Source organism: Bombina bombina, chromosome 1, assembly GCF_027579735.1.
Source record: "Bombina bombina isolate aBomBom1 chromosome 1, aBomBom1.pri, whole genome shotgun sequence".
Classification (NCBI taxonomy): domain Eukaryota; kingdom Metazoa; phylum Chordata; class Amphibia; order Anura; family Bombinatoridae; genus Bombina; species Bombina bombina.
The window spans coordinates 850084194-850109485 of record NC_069499.1 but is presented as its reverse complement, the minus strand read 5'-3'; the positions used below and the strand labels follow the sequence as shown (position 1 = coordinate 850109485).

The following is a 25292-nucleotide window of genomic DNA, read 5'->3' as shown; positions in this document are numbered from 1 at the left end:
TGCCCCAGCGACTTTTCAATGTTTTATAAATGATGTCTTTCATGATTTGTTAGATATTTGTATTGTCGTATACTTGGATGACATCTTGGTTTACTCAAATTCTCTACAGGATCACATTGTACATGTCAAACAAGTGTTGACACGTTTAAGGGCACACCATCTTTATGCAAAGCTTGAAAAGTGTATTTTTAATACAAACACCATATCATTCCTTGGTTATTGCATCTCACCAGCTGGAATTTCAATGGAGTCAAGCAAAGTAGAAGCTATCACTAATTGGCCTATTCCTCGTAATAAAAAAGATGTTCAAAGATTCCTTGGCTTTGCGAACTTTTATAGAAAGTTCATTAAAGACTTTTCACTTATTGTTAGACCTCTCACTACGCTAACACGTAAGCAAGTTAAGTTTGTATGGAATCAAGATGCTGATCATTCCTTCAATACTCTAAAAACTAAATTTGTTTCAGCCCCTATTTTACAGTTTCCAGATCCCACATGTCAATTTACGCTAGAAGTCGATGCTTCAGAGTTTGCTGTGGGGGCTGTTTTATCTCAAAGACGTTCTGAAAAAGAACCTTTACATCCTGTCTCCTACTATTCTAGAACTATGAGTTCAGCAGAGATTAATTATGGAATCGGTGATAAGGAACTTCTTGCAATCAAATCAGCTTTGGAGTTCTGGCGACACCTCCTAGAGGGTGCAACATATCCAATCACCATCTATACCGATCACCGTAATTTAGAATATTTAAAATCAAACAAGACCCTTACTGCTCGTCAGGTTCGATGGAGTTTGTTCTTCTCTCGTTTTGATTACGTCATTACTTATAGACCAGGTTCCAAAAATATGAAAGCTGATGCTCTTTCTAGAAAAGACCCTCGTCCTACTGATGTGGTTTCTCCTTCATCTATCATACCTCCGGATAGAATTATTTGTTTAACAACTGAGTTTAAAACCATCTTACAAGAACATCTGAAGGATGATTCATCTTTGGGTCATTTGGATGTACTAAAACATTCCGACAACTTATACTATCATGGCACTTTATTGTATATACCTCCTTCTCTCAGGAATGAGATACTTACCTCTGCTCACGACTCTTTATTGGCTGGTCATCCTGGAGTTCATAGAACTGCTCATTTGATTAAAAGGAATTACTGGTGGCCAAAAATGAATGATACTATTAAACAGTATATTGATTCCTGTATGGTATGTACAACTAAGAAACATCAGCATAAGAGTCCTTATGGTTACCTTCTCTCTTTACCAGTACCAAACAGACCCTGGGCAGCGATTGCTATGGATTTTGTTGTTGATCTGCCTTCGTCAGCTAATTATAATACCATATTGGTAGTAGTGGACTTATTCTCTAAAATGGCTCATTTCCTTCCACATAGAGGATTGCCTACATCTTCAGAAACTGCTTCACTATTTTTGAATCACATTGGAAAACTACATGGTTTACCTGAAACAATCACCACAGATAGAGGTACGCAATTCACCTCGAGGTTTTGGAATCAATTGTGTTCCTCTCTTAACATTACTAAACGTTTGAGTACCGCTTATCATCCACAAACGAATGGTCAAACAGAAAAAACAAATCAAACATTAGAGCAGTACCTTCGTTGCTACTGCACTCAACAACAAGATAACTGGCATTCTCTACTTGCTACTGCTGAATTTGCTCATAATAATGCCGTAAATTCATCAACTAAAATGACACCATTTTACATCAATTATGGATTTCATCCCTCATACTATCCAAATCAGATCAACAATTCCGACATGCCTATAGTTAATGATCTTGTTAATACCATTGCTACCAATTTCTCAACATTGAAACAAGTTTTACTAGAAGCCCAGGCTGTTCAGAAACATCACTACGACCTACGTAGATCCAAGCCTCCAGATTACAAGATTGGTGACAAAGTTTGGTTAAGCACTAAACATTTACGCTTACAAGTTCCATCTAAAAAACTGGCTTCCCTATATTTAGGGCCTTATCCGATACAAAAGGTCATCAATGTTAATGCTGTAACACTTAAACTACCAGATTCCATGAAGATACATCCCACATTCCACGTTTCTCTTTTGAAACCTTACAGTGCAATCAGAGACTCAACTCAGAATGAGACGGTGGATCCTTCAGTCATTGATGGCATGGAATATGAGATTGAGTCTATTCTAGACTCTCGTTACCATCGTAATCAACTTCAATATCTTGTCAGTTGGAAAGGATTTGGTCCTGAGGAGGACTCTTGGGAGCCTTCCAATAATGTCTCTGCACCACGTCTTGTCTCCTTGTTTCATCGTAGACATCCTGATCGTCCTGGTCCTTGATCCGCGGAGCGGCTCCTTGGGGGGGGGGTGTCCTGTCAGGGATTTATCTCTTTTCCTACTGTGCCTTTAAGAATGTCAACTCACTACCCCTATTTAAGGCTCCTCCCAACAGAACTCATTGCTTGGTAATTTGTTGCTCAGTGTGAAGCTGCTTCAGAAGAGACCTAGCCGTTTATACTACCTTGTATTCTCAACTTATTGCTCTCCTTGAGTATCTGCCTATTTGAATCAACTTGCAGATTCTCTTTTGTGCTTGAAGATTTGCTCCGTTTGTTCTCTAAGAGATTTCTCAGTCTCTCTCCTGTAGTGAGGTTGTTCCCCTGCAGCGTGTGACGTCACGCTCCTCATTCTCCCGCCGCGGATCTCTGCCAGGCTCTCTGCGATACTCCTAGGACTTGTTGCTGTGTGGTAACTGTATCGCTATGTGCTAATATCATCTACAATAATTCTAGTCTATATATATTGCATTCTATGAACTGTGTGTATTGCTGCAACCTCATTTCTCTTTCACTTGCTATATATTGTGGAACGCTCATTTGCTGGATTTCCATATTCGCTTCAGATATCAAATATGCACTAAACCTTTTTACTGCTATTTACCAAATTACAAACAAATAACTGTGACAAAGATTATTACAAAGTACCATTATTCATTATCGGACTGCATAAGCATATTTCAGACTTTACGCAATTAACCTCTATTGTGCTTGTAATGAACTGTTTGCTCTAACTTAAACTATATCTGTTTCCTCAAGTTTACCACAGCTTATATTACTCTGATTGAACAACCCTGCAAAGTACTAATATTCATTATCAAAGTATGGTTTACAAAATGACCAGAGGTTGACTTATTCACTTATCAAAGTACTGTGTTAATTTCAGTGTGTTTGTTAAAGCCTTCTGCATAAACTATTTCCATTGCAACTCTGTTTGAATTAAGGCACCTGCACTAATTAACTCTTTCACTACTGCTGCAGTCAATCCTATAAGACTTACTCTCTTTTCTGCTATAAGCATTTATTGTTGCGTGAAGGTTCCGGTTTCACTCAGCAACCCTGCTGTAGTGACCCTCAGATCAATGAGCATATCAGAGTTCCCTTAAGTTAAATCTGTGGGAATCCGAGGTAAGGTGTGAGACTGAGTGGTCCTGCATAAAGCAGGGGCTGTAATTGTAGTGTTCTCTAAAAACAACTAAACATATCCTTACACTCCTGGACCCCGCCACCACCTACATTAAAAGTATAACCCCCTAATGTGATCCCCCTACACCGTCGCCAGCTACATTACATACCCCCTAATGTGAGCCCCTTACACCGCCGCCAGCTATATTAAAATGACTAACCCCTAATTTAATCCCCCTACACCGCCGCCAGCTATATTAATTACATTAACCCCTAATTTAATCCCCCTATACCGCCGCCAGCTATATTAATTACATTAACTACTAATTTAATCCCCCTATACCGCCGCCAGCTATATTAAATTAATTAACCCCAATCTAATCCCCCTATACCGCCGCCAGCTATATTAAATACATTAACCCCTAATCTAATCCCCCTACACCGCCGCCAGCTATATTAACTATATTAACCCTAATTATATTAGGGTTAATATAGTTAATATAGTTAATATCGTTATTATATATATATATATATATATATATATATATATATATATATATATATATATTAAGTATAATAACCCTAACTAACTCTAACATCCCTAACTAAAATAAATCTAATTAATATTATTAATTAAAATATTCCTATTTAAATCTAAATACCTATAAAATAAACCCTAAGATAGCTACAATGTAATTAATAATTACATTGTAGCTATTTTAGGGTTTATATTTATTTTACAGGTAACTTGGTATTTATTTTAACTAGGTACAATAGCTATTAAATAGTTAATAACTATTTAATAGCTACCTAGTTAAAATAATTACCAATTTACCTGTAAAATAAATCCTAACCTAAGTTCCAAATACACCTACACTATCAATAAATTAAATAAACTACAAATATCTAAACTAAAATACAATTAAATAAACTAAATTACAAAAAACAAACAATAAATTACAAAAAAAAAGATTACAAGATTTTTAAGCTAATTACACCTATTCTAAAACCCCTAATAAAATAATAAAGCCCCCCAAAATAAAAAAAAATCCCTATCCTATTCCAAATTAAAAAAGTTAACAGCTCTATTACCTTACCAGCCTTTAAAAGGGCCTTTTGCGGGGCATGCCCCAAAGAAATCAGCTCTTTTGCCTGTAAAAAAACCCCAAAAGGTTATACAGACTGCGCAAAGGTTAGGGTATATATGCTTTAGAATTTAAGGGGATATTTCTCCTAAATCCCCAGGGGAAAGGACACACAGAGAACAATGTAAAATCTAAAGCGCCAGTACAGGCAAAAAATACCCAGGAAAAAGAGAGCATACGATTTTGATGTTTATATTAAAAAATTTATTCTTCAACAAATGTCACAACGAGAACCTCAAAATAAAAATATATGTATAACATGGAATGATAATCTCCTAGGTAAAAATCACACCTTATACAAGAATTCAGACAGTAAAATATGTGATTGGCCAATCTCTATTAAAAAAAATGTGAGTAATCTATAAAAGCATTTACACAAGGAAAATCACACATATATTGTAGGCTACTAATGTAAGCAACTAGAACTGTATGTATCACAATTTCTAGCAATTTGTAACACAATATCTATCATAAAAATATCTACTGATAATCTAAGAGTATGTACGCTAAGTGCATGTACCAAAATAGCTTCCGTTAAATATGGCTATGTCAGCATGACAGTGAAATGTCCACAAAGGTGCAGATGAATATGAATGCTTTACTAGTATCCGTGATTCCTTTAGTGTAGCACAGTGTTTTTGAGTGTTAGTGCTCTATTGGATCCACTCAAAACTACAGGTACCTGTTTTAGTGATCCTTTTAAGTTTAGCTCTTAGAGTGGAATGAGCTGTCTTCTTTGTCTGATGTCACCTTGCAGAAGTAAATGCCTCCAGAATAAGACGAGCAATGTAACTGCTTTAGCTGATCTTGAAGCCGCGCTGTGAACCCCAGCTACAAACACTTCTGTCTCTTGCTCAGTTCGTGCCTATACCGGTTAGGGCGCTGATTGGCTTAATGGTATGGGAGTGTCTGGTTTGAGCTGTGGGGTGCCGGCTCTACAGCTGATCCTTTCCTTTCTTCCTCTTGATGCACAATAGGAGATCCGCAATGCGTTTCCGCTGAAATTACTTCAGCCTTTGTCAAGCTTGATCTCCTTTGAATCCTATGGCTTTAAATAGCCCTCCTTCCATTTCTATTGGTTAAGAATTTCAGCCAATGTGTGTCTAATTGGCTCATAAATATTTGTTAAACATTTGTAAACATTATATCTCTTGAAATGATGTATATTCAGATATTGTTTATTTGGTAAGTTCTAATAATTAGTCATAAACATGTATTTCTCTGAAATCTAAAATTGAATGATTGTATAAGATTATAAGAGATATTTTCAACAAACGTTGATAAAAGAACTAAGATGATAAAAAAAAAACTTAATTTTGTTAAACTAAACTTTATTTTAGAGATATTAAGGTTAGAATTAATCATAAACAAGTATTTCTCTGCAAACTAAAATTTGATTGATTATATAAGATTATAAGTGATATTTTCAACAAACGTTGATAAAAGATCTAAGATGATAATAAAAAATAAAAAAAAGGCTATTTTTGAAAAACTAATCTCAATTGTAGAGATATTAAGGTTGGAATTCAGAGATGTCCTTAGTCAGGACTAAATGCTACACAATGGTCTAAATTTTTGGAAAAAAGTGGTGAAAAAAATATATGATAAAATTTGAATTTTTTTTTAAAAGGATTGGGATAATTTCACTAATATAATACAGTTTATACTGATTTGTATACTTTACTGTTATCTCCTGTAAAGAACACACTGAACATTTTTTTAGAGGTAGGCCTACAACACCAGGGAACAAGAAGAAAAAGAAATCACTCAGACGACGAGGAAAGAGAGGAGGAGGGTTACAGAGAAAGAGTAGAAGAACCATACAGGAACACACAGAGGGTCAAAAGGAAGAGATAAAGACTAATAGAATTTTTAATTTGAGTAAAATTAAACTAGAAAACAAACATATAGAAATATTAAACAAAGGGTTGTCATTTGCTCCAACCAGAACATTAAACAAATTTGACACTTATATTGATGCAAGTAAATTTATTAGAAATCTTACACTTAAGAAATACTTCCTTAAAACCCCTCTGGAAAGGAATTTTAATACAAAAATGTCTACAAATGAACAAGAAGTCTTAAACAATACTGAATATATTCACTCAGGCCTAAAAAATAAATCTAACTTCTACCCAAAACAAGAAAAAGGATTATTTATTGAAACCTTTGAAAAATTGGTTCTTGAAGACATCAGTAAGATTAAGCAAAATACGAAAATTAAACATAACATTACACTCAAACAAAAAAAGCTAATCAAAGAAATAGAAGAAAATAAAGAGATAACTATAAAACCGGCGGACAAGGAAGGAGGGATTGTTATCTTAGACAGAGAAGCGTATAGAAATATGATTGATGATCTAATAAATGACACCAACACATACAAGCAATTAAGATGTAATCCCACGATGATATATAAAGTATTTTTGAAACACCACCTAGATAAAGCTAGTGATAAAGGGATCATTAATGACAAAGAATATGATTATCTACTCCCCAAATTTCCTATTATGCCTGTTCTGTATGCCCTCCCGAAAATTCACAAATCACTAACTAAACCTCCAGGGAGACCGATTATAGCGGGGATAGATTCACTAACAGCTAATCTATTGGTTTACATAGACAAATACTTACAAAAATATGTGACCAAGCTCGATTCTTATCTAAGACTCTACCAATTTACTATTACTACTTGATGAGTTCAAATGGAAAAAAGATTACTTACTGGTCAAATGCGATGTACAGTCCTTATATACATCTATTAAACATGACGATGGGATACATGCCATAGAAAATTTTCTTAAAGATGATAAAGATATTAAGAAAGAACAAAGAGACTTCTTAATAGATAGTATAAGGTATATTCTTACCCACAATTTTTTCTTATACGAAGACAACTACTATGAACAGATTTGCGGCACAGCTATGGGCACCAAATTCGCCCCTAGCTACGCAAATCTGTTCATGGGAGCCTGGGAAAAACAATCTCTCAGCCTCAGCCCATATAGGGAAAACATCATTGTCTATAAGAGATATATAGACAATCTGTTTCTCATATGGAGTGGAACTAGAGAGGAACGAACAATCTGTTTAGAAAACATGAATACTAACAATCTAAATCTGAAGTTCACTGCTGATATCAGCGCTAATATAGTTCATTATTTAGACCTTGAAATCAACATTATTGACGAAAAAAATATCTACCAGAACATATTTTAAGGAAGTAGACGCTAACAATTTCATCCATGAAAGTAGCTGTCACTTAAAAAGGTGGAAAGCAAACGTACCTAAGAGTCAATTCTTAAGACTAAAAAGAAATTGCAAAGAGAAAGAAGACTTTGAAACACAGTCAAAAAGACTAAAAAATAAATTCATAGAAAGAGGATACTTAGAAGAGACCATAGAAACAGAAAGACAAAAAATTGTGAATCTAGATAGAAAAGAGATTTTACAATACAAACCAAAGAAAACTACTTCAATAAATAACGAAGAAATCTTCCTACCCTTCATAACAGAGTATGGTGAAGATAGGATCAAAGTAGAAAAAATAATAAAAACCCATTGGAAAATTCTTAAATCTGATCCTCATTTAGGAGAAAAACTCCCAGATAAACCAAAATTTGTTTATAAAAAAGCAAATAATCTAAAAAGCAAACTTGCGCCAACTTTTAAACTTAAAAATAATAATACTATAAGAGGGATCTTAGGCGTAAAACTACAAGGGTTTTACCCATGCATATCATGCAAAGCATGTAAACATTCAATTAAAACAAAAAGCTTTAAATCAAACATAACAAAGAAAGATTATAAAATTAAGGAAACCATCAGGTGTATGGACACTAATGTCATCTATCTTATTACATGCAAAAAATGTGAAAAACAGTATGTAGGAGAGACAGAGAGAACACTAATGGAAAGAATTAGGGAACATCTAAACTCCATAGAAAATTCGGAAAAGGAACGCAATAAAGATCTACCTGTCGCGAAACATTTCAGGATGTGTTGCAATAACAATTTGAAATATTTTATCTTCACAGCGATAACTAAATTTAAAAGAAAAAGAGGGGTGGTAATTTATCCTATGCACTCCTGCAAAAAGAAGCCAAATGGATATTTGAATTACAAACCCTAAAGCCTAAATGGCTAAATTTAGATTTTAACCTGAACTGCTTCTTAAAAACCTAAATAAAATCAAAATAAATTTAAAATAATATCAAAATTTAGTACCTTCTATAAAAATAGAAGCTGTAAATACTAGAGACAAGTTATATACAAATCAGTATAAACTGTATTATATTAGTGAAATTATCCCAATCCTTTTAAAAAAAAAAAAAAAAAAATTCTTCAAATTTTATCATATATTTTTTTCACCACTTTTTTCCATAAATTTAGACCATTGTGTAGCATTTAGTCCTTACTAAGGACATCTCTGAATTCCAACTTAATATCTCTACAATTGAGATTAGTTTTTCAAAAATAACCTTTTTTTTATCATCTTAGATCTTTTATCAACGTTTGTTGAAAATATCACTTATAATCTTATATAATCAAATTTTAGTTTGCAGAGAAATACTTGTTTATGATTAATTCCAACCTTAATATCTCTAAAATAAAGTTTCGTTTAACAAAATTAAGTTTTTTTTTATCATCTTAGTTCTTTTATCAACATTTGTTGAAAATATCTCTTATAATCTTATACAATCATTCAATTTTAGATTTCAGAGAAATACATGTTTATGACTAATTATTAGAATTTACCAAATAAACAATATCTGAATATACATAATTTCAAGAGCTATAATGTTTACAAATGTTTAACAAATATTTCTGAGCCAATTAGACACACATTGGCTGAAATTCTTAACCAATAGAAATGGAAGGAGGGCTATTTAAAGCCATAGGATTCAAAGGAGATCAAGCTTGACAAAGGCTGAAGTAATTTCAGCGGAAACGCGTTGCGGATCTCCTATTGTGCATCAAGAGGAAGAAAGGAAAGGATCAGCTGTAGAGCCGGCACCCCACAGCTCAAACCAGACACTCCCATACCATTAAGCCAATCAGCGCCCTAACCGGTATAGGCACGAACTGAGCAAGAGACAGAAGCGTTCAAGGCCGGATTGGCCTACCAGGATACCAGGAGATTTCCTGTTGGGCTGCAGCAGCTGGGGCTGGAAAGCTACAATTTAAAGGGGTTATTAAATGATGCAATTGGGCTTTAGAGTGTATATAACAACAATCTGGCACCTTTTGTTTTTAATACAAACTAATATAATATAATTCTGAAGCAAAATTTTGGGGGAAGGAGTATCCCAGTAATCCCCTTTGAGAAAAATGGGGTGTGTGCATTATACTGAGTCAACGGAAAATAGGGCTGGTCTCCAAATTTTCCAGGGCTGCTTTTAATTCCCAGTCCGGCCCTGGAAGTGTTTGTAGCTGGGGTTCACAGCACGGCTTCAAGATCAGCTAAAGCAGTTACATTGCTCGTCTTATTCTGGAGGCATTTACTTCTACAAGGTGACATCGGACAAAGAAGACAGCTCATTCCACTCTAAGAGCTGAACTTAAAAGGATCACTAAAACAGGTACCTGTAGTTTTGAGTGGATCCATTAGAGCACTAACACCCAAAAACACTGTGCTACACTAAAGGAATCACGGATACCAGTAAAGCATTCATATTCATCTGCACCTTTGTGGACATTTCACTGTCATGCTGACATAGCCATATTTAACGGAAGCTATTTTGGTACATGCACTTAGCGTACATACTCTTAGATTATCAGTAGATATTTTTATGATAGATATTGTGTTACAAATTGCTAGAAATTGTGATACATACAGTTCTAGTTGCTTACATTAGTAGCCTACAATATATGTGTGATTTTCCTTGTGTAAATGCTTTTATAGATTACTCACATTTTTTTAATAGAGATTGGCCAATCACATATTTTACTGTCTGAATTCTTGTATAAGGTGTGATTTTTACCTAGGAGATTATCATTCCATGTTATACATATATTTTTATTTTGAGGTTCTTGTTGTGACATTTGTTGAAGAATAAATTATTTTTTAATATAAACATCAAAATCGTATGCTCTCTTTTTCCTGGGTATTTTTTGCCTGTACTGGCGCTTTAGATTTTACATTGTTCTCTGTCTGTAAAAACCCCCCACAATACCACCCCCCCAACATTACAAGCCACCACCCACATACCCCTACTCTAAACCCACCCAAACCCCCCTTAAATAAACCTAACACTACCCCCCTGAAGATCTCCCTACCTTGTCTTCACCCAGCCAGGCAGAACTCTTCATCCGATCCGGGCGATGTCTTCAATCAAGGTAAGTATTTAGATTTAAATAGGAATATTTAATTAATAATGTTAATATTAGATTTATTTTAATAAGAATTTAGTTAGGGATGTTAGAGTTAGATAGGGTTATTATACTTAATATATATATAATATAATAACGATATTAACTATATTAACCCTAATATAATTAGGGTTAATATATATAATATAACTATATTAACCCTAATATAATTAGGGTTAATATAGCTGGCGGCGGTGTAGGGGGATTAAATTAGGGGTTAATGTAATTAATATAGCTGGCGGCGGTGTAAGGGGATTAGATTAGGGGTTAATTAATTAATTTAATATAGCTGGCGGCGGGGTAGGGGGATTAAATTAGGGGTTAATTAATTAATTTAATATAGCTGGTGGTGGGGTAGGGGGATTTAAATTAGGGGTTAATAATTTTAATATAGCTGGCGGCGGGGTAGGGGGATTAGATTAGGGGTTAATAATTTTAATATAGCTGGCGGCGGGGTAGGGGGATTAGATTAGGGGTTAATAATTTTAATATAGCTGGCGGCGGTGTAAGGGGCTCACATTAGGGGGTAGTTAATGTAGGTGGCGGCGGGGTAGGAGCTCACATTAGGGGGTAATATAGTTAATGTAGGTGGCGGCGGGTCCGGGAGCGGCGGTTTAGGGATTAATACATTTATTGTTAGGATAGTGAGGAGGGATAGCGGATAGAGGGTTAGACATGTCGGGCTATGTTTGGGAGGGGTGTTAGACAGTACGGGAGATTTAATAATTTAGTCAGGTTTTGTAGGCGCCGGCAGTTTCTAAAGTGCCGTAAGTCACTGGCGACTCCAGAAATTTGTACTTACGCAGATTTCTGGACATCGCTGGTATATCCGACTTACGGCACTTTAGCATCTGACGGCGCCGTATATAGGATAGCTCGAGTTGCGAGCTGAAACTACGGGCGGCGGGGGTTCCCTTGCTTGCGCCGCAAACTACGATCTTTATCGGATCGCGCCCCAGAACCCTCTCAAAATTGACAAAAGTAATACCTAATACATTATTTTTAAGGCTTTGAAATGAAGACTTTAAGTGCTAAACAGCATTATAAACCTAATAAAAAAATCACACAACACAGACTTTATCATCAAACTAAGTTTACAAGTTTAAAAAAAATGTTTTACTTGCATTTTTCTGCAAACAGTTATCTGCATTGTTAGCATGTTGGATAATATCGGGTCTGCAGCTATTCTATGCATTCCATTCTGGACAGATTTATAGGCACCCTGACCTTCAAGCAGCTGGGCAGGAAGATAAAAGGGAAGTGGCTGCTAGATCTTGTTCCTTTGAAAGCTGCTAGATAGCTCGGGTCTGGTTACACTGATTTATTTCAGCCTGCTTGGCTTGCATATCTACGCAGCAACACAAGCGGACAGCTCCACCTACTGGCCTGCCCTTATTTCAATCGATGCACTGCTTCTCAGTGCTTTTCAATAGCACTCACACGTCTGAAAAAAGGTATACATACACACTCACACACACACACGTTCCAGTGTGGGATCCAGCACTCACTTAAGTGCCATACACAACAGCCGTGGTGCGATTCAAAATAGTTATGCAAGTAAAGTTGTCAAGAACAGCACTCTCCATTTCGCACCCCGGCTGTTGTGTATGGCACTTAAGTGAGTGCTGGATCCCACACTGGAACGTGTGTATATGATATACTGTGTGTGTATATATATATAATTGGAAAGTTGTTTAAAATTGTATGTTCTATACAAGAAAAAGGTTGGTGTCTCCAGTCTACACTAAAATTGTTATCGTTTAAAAAGATAGATAATACCTTTAGTACCCATTCCCCACACACACACATATATATATATATATATATATATATATATATATATATATATAGGGGAATGGGTACTAAAGGTATTATCTATCTTTTTAAACGATAACAATTTTAGTGTAGACTGGAGACACCAACCTTTTTCTTGTATAGAATATACAATTTTAAACAACTTTCCAATTTACTTCTATTATCAAATTTGCTTCATTATCTTGTTATCCTTTGCTGAAAGAACAGCATTGCACTACTGGCAGCTAGCTGAACACATCTAGTTAGCAAACCACAAGAGACAAATGTGTGCAGGCACTAATCGGCAGCTAGCTCCCACTGTTGTCAGATATGTGCATATTCATTTTGAACAAGGGATACCAAGAGAACAAAGCACATTTGAAAATAGTCAAAATTAAACTTTCATGATTCCAATAAGGCATGCAATAGGTAGGCTCACATGCTAATTTCTAAGCCATTTAACTGCATCTTATCTTAGTGCATTTTGACAGTACGAAAGTGCTAGTTCATGTGTCGTATAGATAAAAAATAACTCCACGGGAGTGAGCACAATGGTGAGTCAGCACTGATTGGCTAAAACACGTCTGTCAAAAGAACTGAGCTAAGGGGGCAGTCTGCAGAGGCTTAGATTCAAGATAATCAAAGAGGTAAAGTGTATTAATATAACAGGGTTGGTTATGCAAAACTGGGGCATGGGTAATAAAGGGATTATCTATATTTTAGAACAATAAACATTCTGTACTAGACTGTCCCTTTATCTAGCGATTTAGGCTCACTCTGAGCAAGATTGGAACGCTGGGGCTTCAAAGCAGCTATCGCTACTTGTTAAATGGAGGTGTATATGTATGTATTTGATACTGAAAGTTAAAGGGACAGTCAAGTCCAAAAAAAATAATTTCATGTTTCAAATAGGGCATGTAATTTTAAATAACTTTCCAATTTACTTTTATCACCAGTTGCTTTGTTCTGTAGTCATGCTAAAGTGCATACTAACTTTGATTCTATTTATACCTATCCACCACAAGGTGGCGCTAAAGTTTCAAATTTATATTAACCCTCAATTTACCACAATATAAATTTCTTTAAACTTAAGTTTAACATTTTTCACTTAATATATACAATCAGTCATAGAATCCTAAAAAATACAGATTTATACAGAAGGCAATTTATAAGAACACAGGCATATCCAGATCTCTATTTAACCCTTTAGGCTCCATTGTATCTAGTTTCCAAATCCAGAAACATTCTCGTTGTTTCAATAAGAGCTCCCTATCTCCTAACCTATGTGGCATTAATACTTTTTCAATTATTTGGAAACTCAGCTGTCCTATTGAGTGTCCCTTCTCAATAAAATGGTGAGCTACAGGGTCTTTTAGTTTGAATATTACTTTTTTGCTCTATTATCCTGTCCTTAATGATCCTAGTCGTTTCGCCAATGTAACTCCGCCCACAGGGACATTTAGTTAAATTAATTACAAAGGTTAACTTGCATGTATGATATCCTTTAATTTTAAATGCCTTCCCTGTAATTGAATTGAGGAAATTTGGACCTTTGATCATGTTGTTACAACATGAACAATTTAAACATGGATAGCACCCTTCAGTCTTACAGAAAATATATTGTTGTTTCATTTTAATATTTGAGCCTACATCAGAATTCACCAATTGCTGTCTAAGATTTAAACCTTGCTTGTAGGCAGGCATTGGGTAGTTCCCAAATTCTTTAATTTCCAGGTTACATTCTGTTAAAACAGACCAATGTTTTTTTATAATGCGCTGGATTTGGACAGATTGAGAATTAAATTCTGACACAAAAATTAAACGATCATCTTTTTTATTATCCTTTTTCTTAGGGCTCAACAGAGTCTCTCTAGGAATAGATAAAGCATGTTTTATTTCTGTGTCAATTATTTCAGAGGGATAAACCCTCTTTAAAAATCTAGATTCCATTTCTTTGAACCTTAATTTTAATAAATCATCATCAGTGATAATTATATGTGCTCTTAAAAATTGGCTACGAGGAAGGGCCTTAAGGAGAGATATTGGGTGGGCACTTTCAAAATGCAGCAGACTGTTTCTGTCTGTTTCTTTTCTAAACAGATCAATCTTTAATATTTTACCATCTTTAATTACTTTAGTATCTAAAAATGTGATGTCATTTTCACTCCAGGTTAATTTAAATTTTATCTTCCCCAAAGTACCATTTAATTCTGTTACAAATGCAAGTAGGGATCCAACGTCGCCCCACCATATCCCAAAGATATAGTGCTACCAACAGGCGCCATACCGATGAAACTTGGGATTGGTGAAAATAAATTTTTCTTCTAACACATTCATAAAGTTTTTAGCATAATTAGGGGCGACGTTGGACCCCATAGCGGTTCCTTGAATCTGCAAAAAATACTCATCTTTAAATAGAAAAAAATTGCAATGCAAAATCAATTCCAACAGTTGCAATAGAAAGTGAGTTTGAGCTTTTGAATAATTACCATCCAAACCTAATACCATTTCTACCGCTCCCATTCCACTTTCGTGAGTGATGGAGGTATATAGACTTTCCACGTCTAAACTAAATAGAATATATTTATCAGTAACCATATCCAATAACCATATCCAAAATGCAAGTCTGTCAAAAGAACTGAAATAAGGGGGCAGTCTGCTGAGGCTTAGATACAAGGTAATTACAGAGGTAAAACATGTATAATTATAACTGTGTTGGTTTTGCAAAACTGGGGAATTGGTAATTAAAGGGACATTAAACACTAAATACATGCTAGATAGAATGATGCATTCAAAGAAAAGATTAGTCCATGACTAACATGTAGATGTATTTTTTAAAGTTTCATTAGTTGTTCAAAAAGTGACAAAATTAGTGTAAAGTTTTAGTGTCTATAAAACAATGGAAGCTGCCATGTTGTAACTTGTGTTACCTTCTCTGCTGTGGCCAATTAGGGTCAGTTATAAATAGGTCACTAGAGTGTGCAGCCAATGGTTGTGCTGGATTTAACAGTGTTCTGCACTTCCATTTCTAACCGGAACTGAAAAGCTCACAATTTCAGAATGGAATTACAGGCAAAGAGGACAAAATAAATAATGAAAGTATATTGCAGAGTTGTTTTATTATATACAATTTATCATTTTATATTACCATCTCAAAGTGTTTAATGTCCCTTTAAGGGATTATCTATCTTTTAAAACATCAAAAATTCTGGTGTTGACTGTCCCTTTAATTGTAAAGTGTGTTTGTTTTGTTTTTTAAATGCATGCTTTGTCTGAGTTATGGAAGTTTAAAGGGACAGTACACTGTAAAATTGTTTTTCCATTAATGTATTTTAAATGACTTGTTATACCACCTTCAGAGTATAAAATATGTGAGAAATTGCATTTTCGGGTTTATTTGTGTATATGAAGTAGCTGGTTTTGTGCTTTGAAACCACAGCCTATTACAATGGGTTGAACTTAAAGGTGATATCAGATCTCATTATGTTATAACTTTATGTACACACACTTGCTTCCTTATCTTATAATTGTCTGGAACACCATAGCTCAATACAAAGAGAGAACAATGGAAAAACATAATTTATGCTTACCTGATAAATTCCTTTCTTCTGTAGTGTGATCAGTCCACGGGTCATCATTACTTCTGGGATATTACTCCTCCCCAACAGGAAGTGCAAGAGGATTCACCCAGCAGAGCTGCATATAGCTCCTCCCCTCTACGTCACTCCCAGTCATTCGACCAAGGACCAACGAGAAAGGAAAAGCCAAGAGTGAAGTGGTGACTGGAGTATAAATTAAAAAATATTTACCTGCCTTAAAAACAGGGCGGGCCGTGGACTGATCACACTACAGAAGAAAGGAATTTATCAGGTAAGCATAAATTATGTTTTCTTCTGTTAAGTGTGATCAGTCCACGGGTCATCATTACTTCTGGGATACCAATACCAAAGCAAAAGTACACGGATGACGGGAGGGATAGGCAGGCTCTTTATACAGAAGGAACCACTGCCTGAAGAACCTTTCTCCCAAAAATAGCCTCCGATGAAGCAAAAGTGTCAAATTTGTAAAATTTGGAAAAAGTATGAAGCGAAGACCAAGTTGCAGCCTTGCAAATCTGTTCAACAGAGGCCTCATTCTTGAAGGCCCAAGTGGAAGCCACAGCTCTAGTAGAATGAGCTGTAATTCTTTCAGGAGGCTGCTGTCCAGCAGTCTCATAAGCTAAACGAATTATGCTACGAAGCCAAAAAGAAAGAGAGGTAGCGGAAGCTTTTTGACCTCTCCTCTGCCCAGAGTAAATGACAAACAGAGAAGACGTTTGTCGAAATTCCTTAGTTGCCTGTAAGTAAAATTTTAGAGCACGGACTACATCCAGGTTGTGCAGTAGACGTTCCTTCTTTGAAGAAGGATTTGGGCATAAAGAAGGAACAACAATCTCTTGATTGATATTCCTGTTAGTAACTACCTTAGGTAAGAACCCAGGTTTAGTACGCAGGACTACCTTATCCGAATGAAAAATCAAATAAGGAGAATCACAATGTAAGGCTGATAATTCAGAGACTCTTCGAGCCGAGGAAATAGCCATTAAAAATAGAACTTTCCAAGATAACAATTTTATATCAATGGAATGAAGGGGTTCAAACGGAACGCCCTGTAAAACATTAAGAACAAGGTTTAAACTCCATGGTGGAGCAACAGTTTTAAACACAGGCTTAATTCTGGCCAAAGCCTGACAAAAAGCCTGGACGTCAGGAACTTCTGACAGACGTTTGTGTAACAGAATGGACAGAGCTGAGATCTGTCCCTTTAATGAACTAGCAGATAAACCCTTTTCTAAACCTTCTTGTAGAAAAGACAATATCCTAGGAATCCTAACCTTACTCCAAGAGTAACCTTTGGATTCACACCAATATAGGTATTTACGCCATATCTTATGGTAAATCTTTCTGGTAACAGGTTTCCTAGCCTGTATTAAGGTATCAATAACTGACTCAGAAAATCCACGTCTTGATAAAATCAAGCGTTCAATTTCCAAGCAGTCAGCTTCAGAGAAGTTAGATTTTGATGTTTGAAGGGACCCTGTATCAGAAGGTCCTGTTTCAGAGGTAGAGACCAAGGTGGACAGGATGACATGTCCACCAGGTCTGCATACCAAGTCCTGCGTGGCCACGCAGGTGCTATTAGAATCACTGATGCTCTCTCTTGTTTGATTCTGGCAATCAATCGAGGAAGCAACGGGAAGGGTGGAAACACGTAAGCCATCCTGAAGTCCCAAGGTGCTGTCAGAGCATCTATCAGGACTGCTCCTGGATCCCTGGATCTGGACCCGTAACGAGGAAGCTTGGCGTTCTGTCGAGACGCCATGAGATCTATCTCTGGTTTGCCCCAACGTCGAAGTATTTGGGCAAAGACCTCCGGATGAAGTTCCCACTCCCCCGGATGAAAAGTCTGACGACTTAAGAAATCCGCCTCCCAGTTCTCCACTCCCGGGATGTGGATTGCTGACAGGTGGCAAGAGTGAGACTCTGCCCAGCAAATTATCTTTGATACTTCCATCATAGCTAGGGAGCTTCTTGTCCCTCCCTGATGGTTGATGTAAGCTACAGTCGTGATGTTGTCCGACTGAAACCTGATGAACCCCCGAGTTGTCAACTGGGGCCAAGCCAGGAGGGCATTGAGAACTGCTCTCAATTCCAGAATGTTTATTGGCAGGAGACTCTCCTCCTGACTCCATTGTCCCTGAGCCTTCAGAGAATTCCAGACGGCACCCCAACCTAGAAGGCTGGCGTCTGTTGTTACAATTGTCCAGTCTGGTCTGCTCAATGGCATCCCCCTGGACAGATGTGGCCGAGAAAGCCACCATAGAAGAGAATTTCTGGTCTCTTGATCCAGATTCAGAGAAGGGGATAAGTCTGAGTAATCCCCATTCCACTGACTTAGCATGCACAGTTGCAGTGGTCTGAGGTGTAAGCGTGCAAAGGGTACTATGTCCATTGCCGCTACCATTAAGCCGATTACCTCCATGCATTGAGCCACTGACGGGTGTTGAATGGAATGAAGGGTGCGGCAAGCACTTTGAAGTCTTGTTAGCCTGTCCTCTGTCAGGTAAATCTTCATTTCTACAGAATCTATAAGAGTCCCCAGGAAGGGAACTCTTGTGAGTGGAACGAGTGAACTTTTCTTTTCGTTCACCTTCCATCCATGTGACCTTAGAAATGCCAGCACTAACTCTGTATGAGACTTGGCAGTTTGAAAGCTTGAAGCTTGTATCAGAATGTCGTCTAGGTATGGAGCTACCGAGATTCCCCGCGGTCTTAGTACCGCCAGAAGAGCACCCAGAACCTTTGTGAAGATTCTTGGAGCTGTAGCAAATCCGAATGGAAGAGCCACAAACTGGTAATGCCTGTCTAGGAAGGCAAACCTTAGGTACCGATAATGATCTTTGTGAATCGGTATGTGAAGGTAAGCATCTTTTAAATCTACAGTGGTCATGTATTGACCCTCTTGGATCATAGGTAAAATTGTCCGAATAGTCTCCATCTTGAACGATGGAACTCTTAGGAATTTGTTTAGGATCTTTAAGTCCAGGATTGGTCTGAAAGTTCCCTCTTTTTTGGGAACCACAAACAGATTTGAGTAAAACCCCTGTCCCTGTTCCGATCGTGGAACTGGATGGATTACTCCCATTAACAAGAGCTCTTGTACGCAGCGTAGAAACGCCTCTTTCTTTGTCTGGATTGTTGACAATCTTGACAGATGAAATCTCTCTCTTGGAGGAGAGTATTTGAAGTCCAGAAGGTATCCCTGAGATATTATCTCTAGCGCCCAGGGATCCTGAACATCTCTTGCCCAAGCCTGGGCGAAGAGAGAAAGTCTGCCCCCCACTAGATCCGATCCCGGATCGGGGGCCCTCAATTCATGCTGTTTTAGGGGCAGCAGCAGGTTTCCTAGTCTGCTTGCCCTTGTTCCAGGACTGGTTAGGTTTCCAGCCTTGTCTGTAGCGAGCAACAGCTCCTTCCTGTTTTGGTGCAGAGGAAGTTGATGCTGCTCCTGCTTTGAAATTACGAAAGGAACGAAAATTAGACTGTCTAGTCTTGGCTTTGTCCTGAGGCAGGGCATGGCCTTTACCTCCTGTAATGTCAGCGATAATCTCTTTCAACCCGGGCCCGAATAAGGTCTGCCCTTTGAAAGGTATATTAAGCAATTTAGACTTAGAAGTAACATCAGCTAACCAGGATTTTAGCCACAGCGCCCTGCGTGCCTGAATGGCGAATCCTGCATTCTTCGCCGTAAGTTTAGTAAGATGTACTACGGCCTCCGAAATGAATGAATTAGCTAGTTTAAGGACTCTAAGCCTGTCCGTAATGTCGTCCAGAGTAGCTGAACCAATGTTCTCTTCCAGAGACTCAATCCAGAATGCCGCTGCAGCCGTGATCGGCGCAATGCATGCAAGGGGTTGCAATATAAAACCTTGTTGAACAAACATTTTCTTAAGGTAACCCTCTAACTTTTTATCCATTGGATCTGAAAAAGCACAGCTATCCTCCACCGGGATAGTGGTACGCTTAGCTAAGGTAGAAACTGCTCCCTCCACCTTAGGGACCGTTTGCCATAAGTCCCTTGTGGTGGCGTCTATTGGAAACATTTTTCTAAATATCGGAGGGGGTGAGAACGGCACACCGGGTCTATCCCACTCCTTAGTAACAATTTCAGTAAGTCTCTTAGGTATAGGAAAAACCTCAGTACTCGTCGGTACCGCAAAATATTTATCCAACCTACACATTTTCTCTGGTATTGCAACTGTGTTACAATCATTCAGAGCCGCTAACACCTCCCCTAGTAATACACGGAGGTTTTCCAGTTTAAATTTAAAATTTGAAATATCTGAATCCAGTCTGTTTGGATCAGAACCGTCACCCACAGAATGAAGTTCTCCGTCCTCATGTTCTGCCACCTGTGACGCAGTGTCTGACATGGCCCTAATATTATCAGCGCACTCTGTTCTCACCCCAGAGTGATCACGCTTACCTCTTAGTTCTGGTAATTTAGCCAAAACCTCAGTCATAACAGTAGCCATATCCTGTAATGTGATTTGTAATGGCCGCCCAGATGTACTCGGCGCTACAATATCACGCACCTCCCTCTGAGCGGGAGATGTAGGTACTGACACGTGAGGCGAGTTAGTCGGCATAACTCTCCCCTCGTTGTTTGGTGAAATTTGTTCAATTTGTACAGATTGACTTTTATTTAAAGTAGCATCAATACAGTTAGTACATAAATTTCTATTGGGCTCCACTTTGGCATTGCAACAAATGACACAGGTATCATCCTCTGAATCAGACATGTTTAACACACTAGCAAATAAACTTGCAACTTGGAAATACAATTCAATTAGAATAATATTAAAATGTACTGTGCCTTTAAGAAGCACAGAAGATCTATGACAGTTGAAAATTAATAAATTGAAACAGTTATAGCCTCAATCCTTGTAAACAACACAACTTTAGCAAAGGTTTAATCCCATTAGCAAAGATAACAAATTCTGAAAGCAGGAAACAAATTACAGAATAAACGTTTTTTATCTCAGTCAAACTATAATTCTCACAGCTCTGCTGAGAGAAATTACCTCCCTCAAAATAAGTTTTGAAGACCCCTGAGCTCTGTAGAGATGAACCGGATCATGCAGGGAATACAATGAGTTGCTGACTGAAATATTTGATGCAGTAAAAGCGCCAAAAAAACGGCCCCTCCCCCTCACACACAGCAGTGAGGGAGAACAGAAACTGTCAGAAAAACAGATTAAGCAACTGCCAAGTGGAAAAATAGTGCCCAAACATTTATTCACTCAGTACCTCAGTAAATGAAAACGATTTTACATTCCAGCAAAAACGTTAAACATAATCTCTAGTTATTAAACAGCTTTATGTATTTCTTACAGTGTAATTCTAGTGAAGTACCATTCCCCAGAATACTGAAGTGTAAAGTATACATACATGACATTATATCGGTATGGCAGGATTTTCTCATCAATTCCATTGTCAGAAAATAAAAACTGCTACATACCTCTATGCAGATTCATCTGCCCGCTGTCCCCTGATCTGAAGTTTACCTCTCCTCAGATGGCCGAGAAACAGCAATATGATCTTAACTACTCCGGCTAAAATCATAACAAAAACTCTGGTAGATTCTTCTTCAAACTCTGCCAGAGAGATAATAACACACTCCGGTGCTATTTTAAAATAACAAACTTTTGATTGAAGATATAAAACTAAGTATAATCACCATAGTCCTCTCACACATCCTATCTAGTCGTTGGGTGCAAGAGAATGACTGGGAGTGACGTAGAGGGGAGGAGCTATATGCAGCTCTGCTGGGTGAATCCTCTTGCACTTCCTGTTGGGGAGGAGTAATATCCCAGAAGTAATGATGACCCGTGGACTGATCACACTTAACAGAAGAAATGATAATTTTATTACTTAACTATCCTGCATCCCACTGAGAGTGTAACTTCTTCTGCTGGCTTTGTTTACTTAGGCTTGTCAATAGCATATACTCCAGTATCAACTTTCAGTATAGGTTGGGAAACCACAAGCTAAATCAGTTATTTCAAATGCTGAAATAGGAGTAAAGGAGCTACTTTCAACCAGTTTAATACACTCTAGCAGGTAAAAAGGATAATTGGGAATAATTTAAAGGGGAGAAAGTTTTTGGGTGAACTGTCCCTTTAATTTTGAAATTAGTGTCCATTTAACCTGAAGAAATGTAAGTAAGAAAAAAAACAAATAACGCTTAGTAAGAACAAAACAAAATTGCTGTCTATAAGAGTGTAATCCGTATCATAAACTGTTCTGATAAGGTTGTTAACTGTTTGTGGTATATTTATCATTCTTAAATTATTTTGTTTCACGGCAGGCTTTACTGACTACAGATGAAAGTGTAACTGGAATGATGAAGGTCCTCAACTCTCTTTCTGAGAAACAAAATGGAATCCTAATGTCATGGGATGGCAGCGCTATTCCCTGGTAGAAGCTTTGGTTGACCATTTTTGACATTGACTGCAATAGATACAACTACAAGAAACCTCCCCAAACATCAAAGACAATGGGACATCTGTTAAAAAAAAAAAAAAAAACTAACTTTTTTTTTTATAATTCAAATAAAAAAACAAATAGACAAAGTACTTTAATAGAATCTTTATTGATGTAAATGCTGATAACGAACTAAAAACAACGCATTTAGGTACAAAAAAGAAAATGACATACAAGTGGGAAACAAAATGTAAATATGAATAGATAAAACAAAAAATTAACTGATTGTATGATGATACCAGCTTCTTCTCTTAAAGTGATTGTAAAATTTAATTAATTTAAGGTCAGTATTAAATAATACTCTTAAAAACAGGGGCACTTTAATACATTTAAGTTTACAATGATGCTTATTTTTAAATACTTACCTTTGCGTTATGGTAAACATAACGCTGATCCTTCACTTGCATCTGCTGCTTTCTTTAGCAGATCAATTATGAATCCGGCTTCCTCCAATCGTTGTGTGCACCCTTTGGCGTCCAGCTCACGGGCCAACGCAATGATTGTGGGAAGCAAATGCTCTAAAGACTGCTGCTCCCATAACCCTGTCCGCCTGCTCTGATGAGGCGGACAGTAATCGCCGCAATTCAACCCGATCGAATAGGATCGGGTTGATTGACACCCGATTGGCCGTGAGTCAGCAGGGGGGCGGCGTTGCACCAGCAGCTCTTGTGAGCTGCTGGTGCAATGCTGAATATGGAGAGCGTATTGCACTACGCATTGAGCAAGGTCTTGCGGACCTGAACCGCACTGTCCGATCAGGTCCGCAAGACCTTTCATAAATAGGCCTCAGAGAGAGAAGAGAAAGGTGGGAGAGCAGAAAGGAGGGAAAGAAGGGAGCAAGGGAGGGAGCTGAGAGAAGGGAGGGAGTTGAGGGAGGGAAAGAAAGAAGGGAGGGAGTTGAGAGAGGAAGGGAGTTGAGGGAGGGAGAAAGGGAGAGAAGAGGAGGGGGGAAGAATACACTATGAAACAATCACTGCCCTTTACATGCAACAACATACAGTAATTACCATCATTCAAGTAATGAAACTTTAAGTGTCCGTTTTAGAGTTTGATTAGACATCACAAGCTGATCTAAGCAGTGCACAGACGCATGCAGTCTGTTAGTTACTAAGACCTGCAATAAGCACTGCGCTCGCAGACCCACCACAGCTGACAAGGGGAGGCAGAATATTTGCAAAAGGTCTTCTCCTCCAGCCTCACCTTGCAAGCATATCCCCGGGCAAGTTTCTTACCAAGAACTCTTCCAATGCAAAAATGCCAGCAGCACTAAATGAATCAATGGTTTAAAGTTGCACTGCCTGTGAAGAGCGACCTTAATCAGTGCACGTGCCTTGTCTTCTCTGTAAAAGCCTGCACTTTATCGCTCACTGTACTGTGTGCTGGCTTTTAGAGGGAGGATAGGGCAGATGTGCTGCCCCTCCCAAATCTGCTGCCCTAGGGCCCCGCCTTGTAGGCCTAGGCCATAATACGCCCCTGTCTGTGGGGCATCCTCAAACAGAAGGTGGGGGAGTGCAAGGTCTCTAACATCCACCAGTGGAAGAGGACTCCAGTGGCAACCTGTGAAGCTCTGGTGAACTCGGTGCCCAAGAGGGTTAAGGCAGTGCTGGAAAATAATGGTGGCCACACAAAATATTGACACTTTGGGCCCAGTTTGGACATTTCCACTTAGGGGTGTAATCACTTTTGTTGCCAATGGTTTTAATGGCTGTGTATTATTTTGAGGGGACAACAAATTTACAGTGTTATACAGGCTGTGCACTCACTATTTTACATTGAAGCAAAGTGTAATTTCTTCAGTGTTGTCACATGAAAAGATATAATAAAATATTTACAAAAATGTGAGGGGTGTACTCACTTTTGTGGGATAGTGTGTGTGTGCATATATATATATATATATATATATATATATATATATCAGGGCTCAAAATTTCAAGTACTAAGCTACTAGCCAGACCAAAATGTTACTCGCCACTTCTGATCCCACCCACCAACTGACCAAGCCACGCCCACTACTGCACCCTATCTTTACATCTGTTTAGCCATTGCAAAACACCTTCTAATACAGTGATTTTAATCTTGTTATTATTTTTTACCAAAACAAATTAAATAATGCTACATACGGTAATAAATTAACAAAAAAGGTACATAAGAGCAACATCAGCTATGGATTATGGGGGAGACAACAGCTAGATGAAGTAGGCTGCTCACTAAACAATCCTTGTTATGCTCTATTAGGGGTATAGTCTCCCCTACATTACCAGAGCTCTACAGGGGTTTATAGGTGTAAGTCACACACAGATGTAGCCTTGTAATGATAGAGCTTCACACGGGTACGTGACTCAAAGTTCTAAGGTAGTAGCTGAAACTTTGAGTCTTGTTCTCCTGTGGAGCTCTATCATGTAGCAGAGCAGAGACCACAATATTAATAAAGCCT

At 37.7% G+C, this 25292-nt stretch overlaps 1 protein-coding gene across 1 annotated transcript in view; it reads left to right on the top strand.

Annotated features, from left to right (window-relative positions):
* Window positions 1-22950, top strand: part of LOC128646065 (C-factor) — a 58432-nt gene extending 35482 nt beyond the window's left edge. Inside the window, exon 6 of the mRNA XM_053699493.1 lies at window positions 22683-22950. Within this exon, the coding sequence (XP_053555468.1) occupies window positions 22683-22796 (114 nt within the window). The 3' untranslated portion in view covers window positions 22797-22950. The remainder of the gene's footprint in view (window positions 1-22682) is intronic.
* Window positions 22951-25292: the final 2342 nt, after the last annotated feature.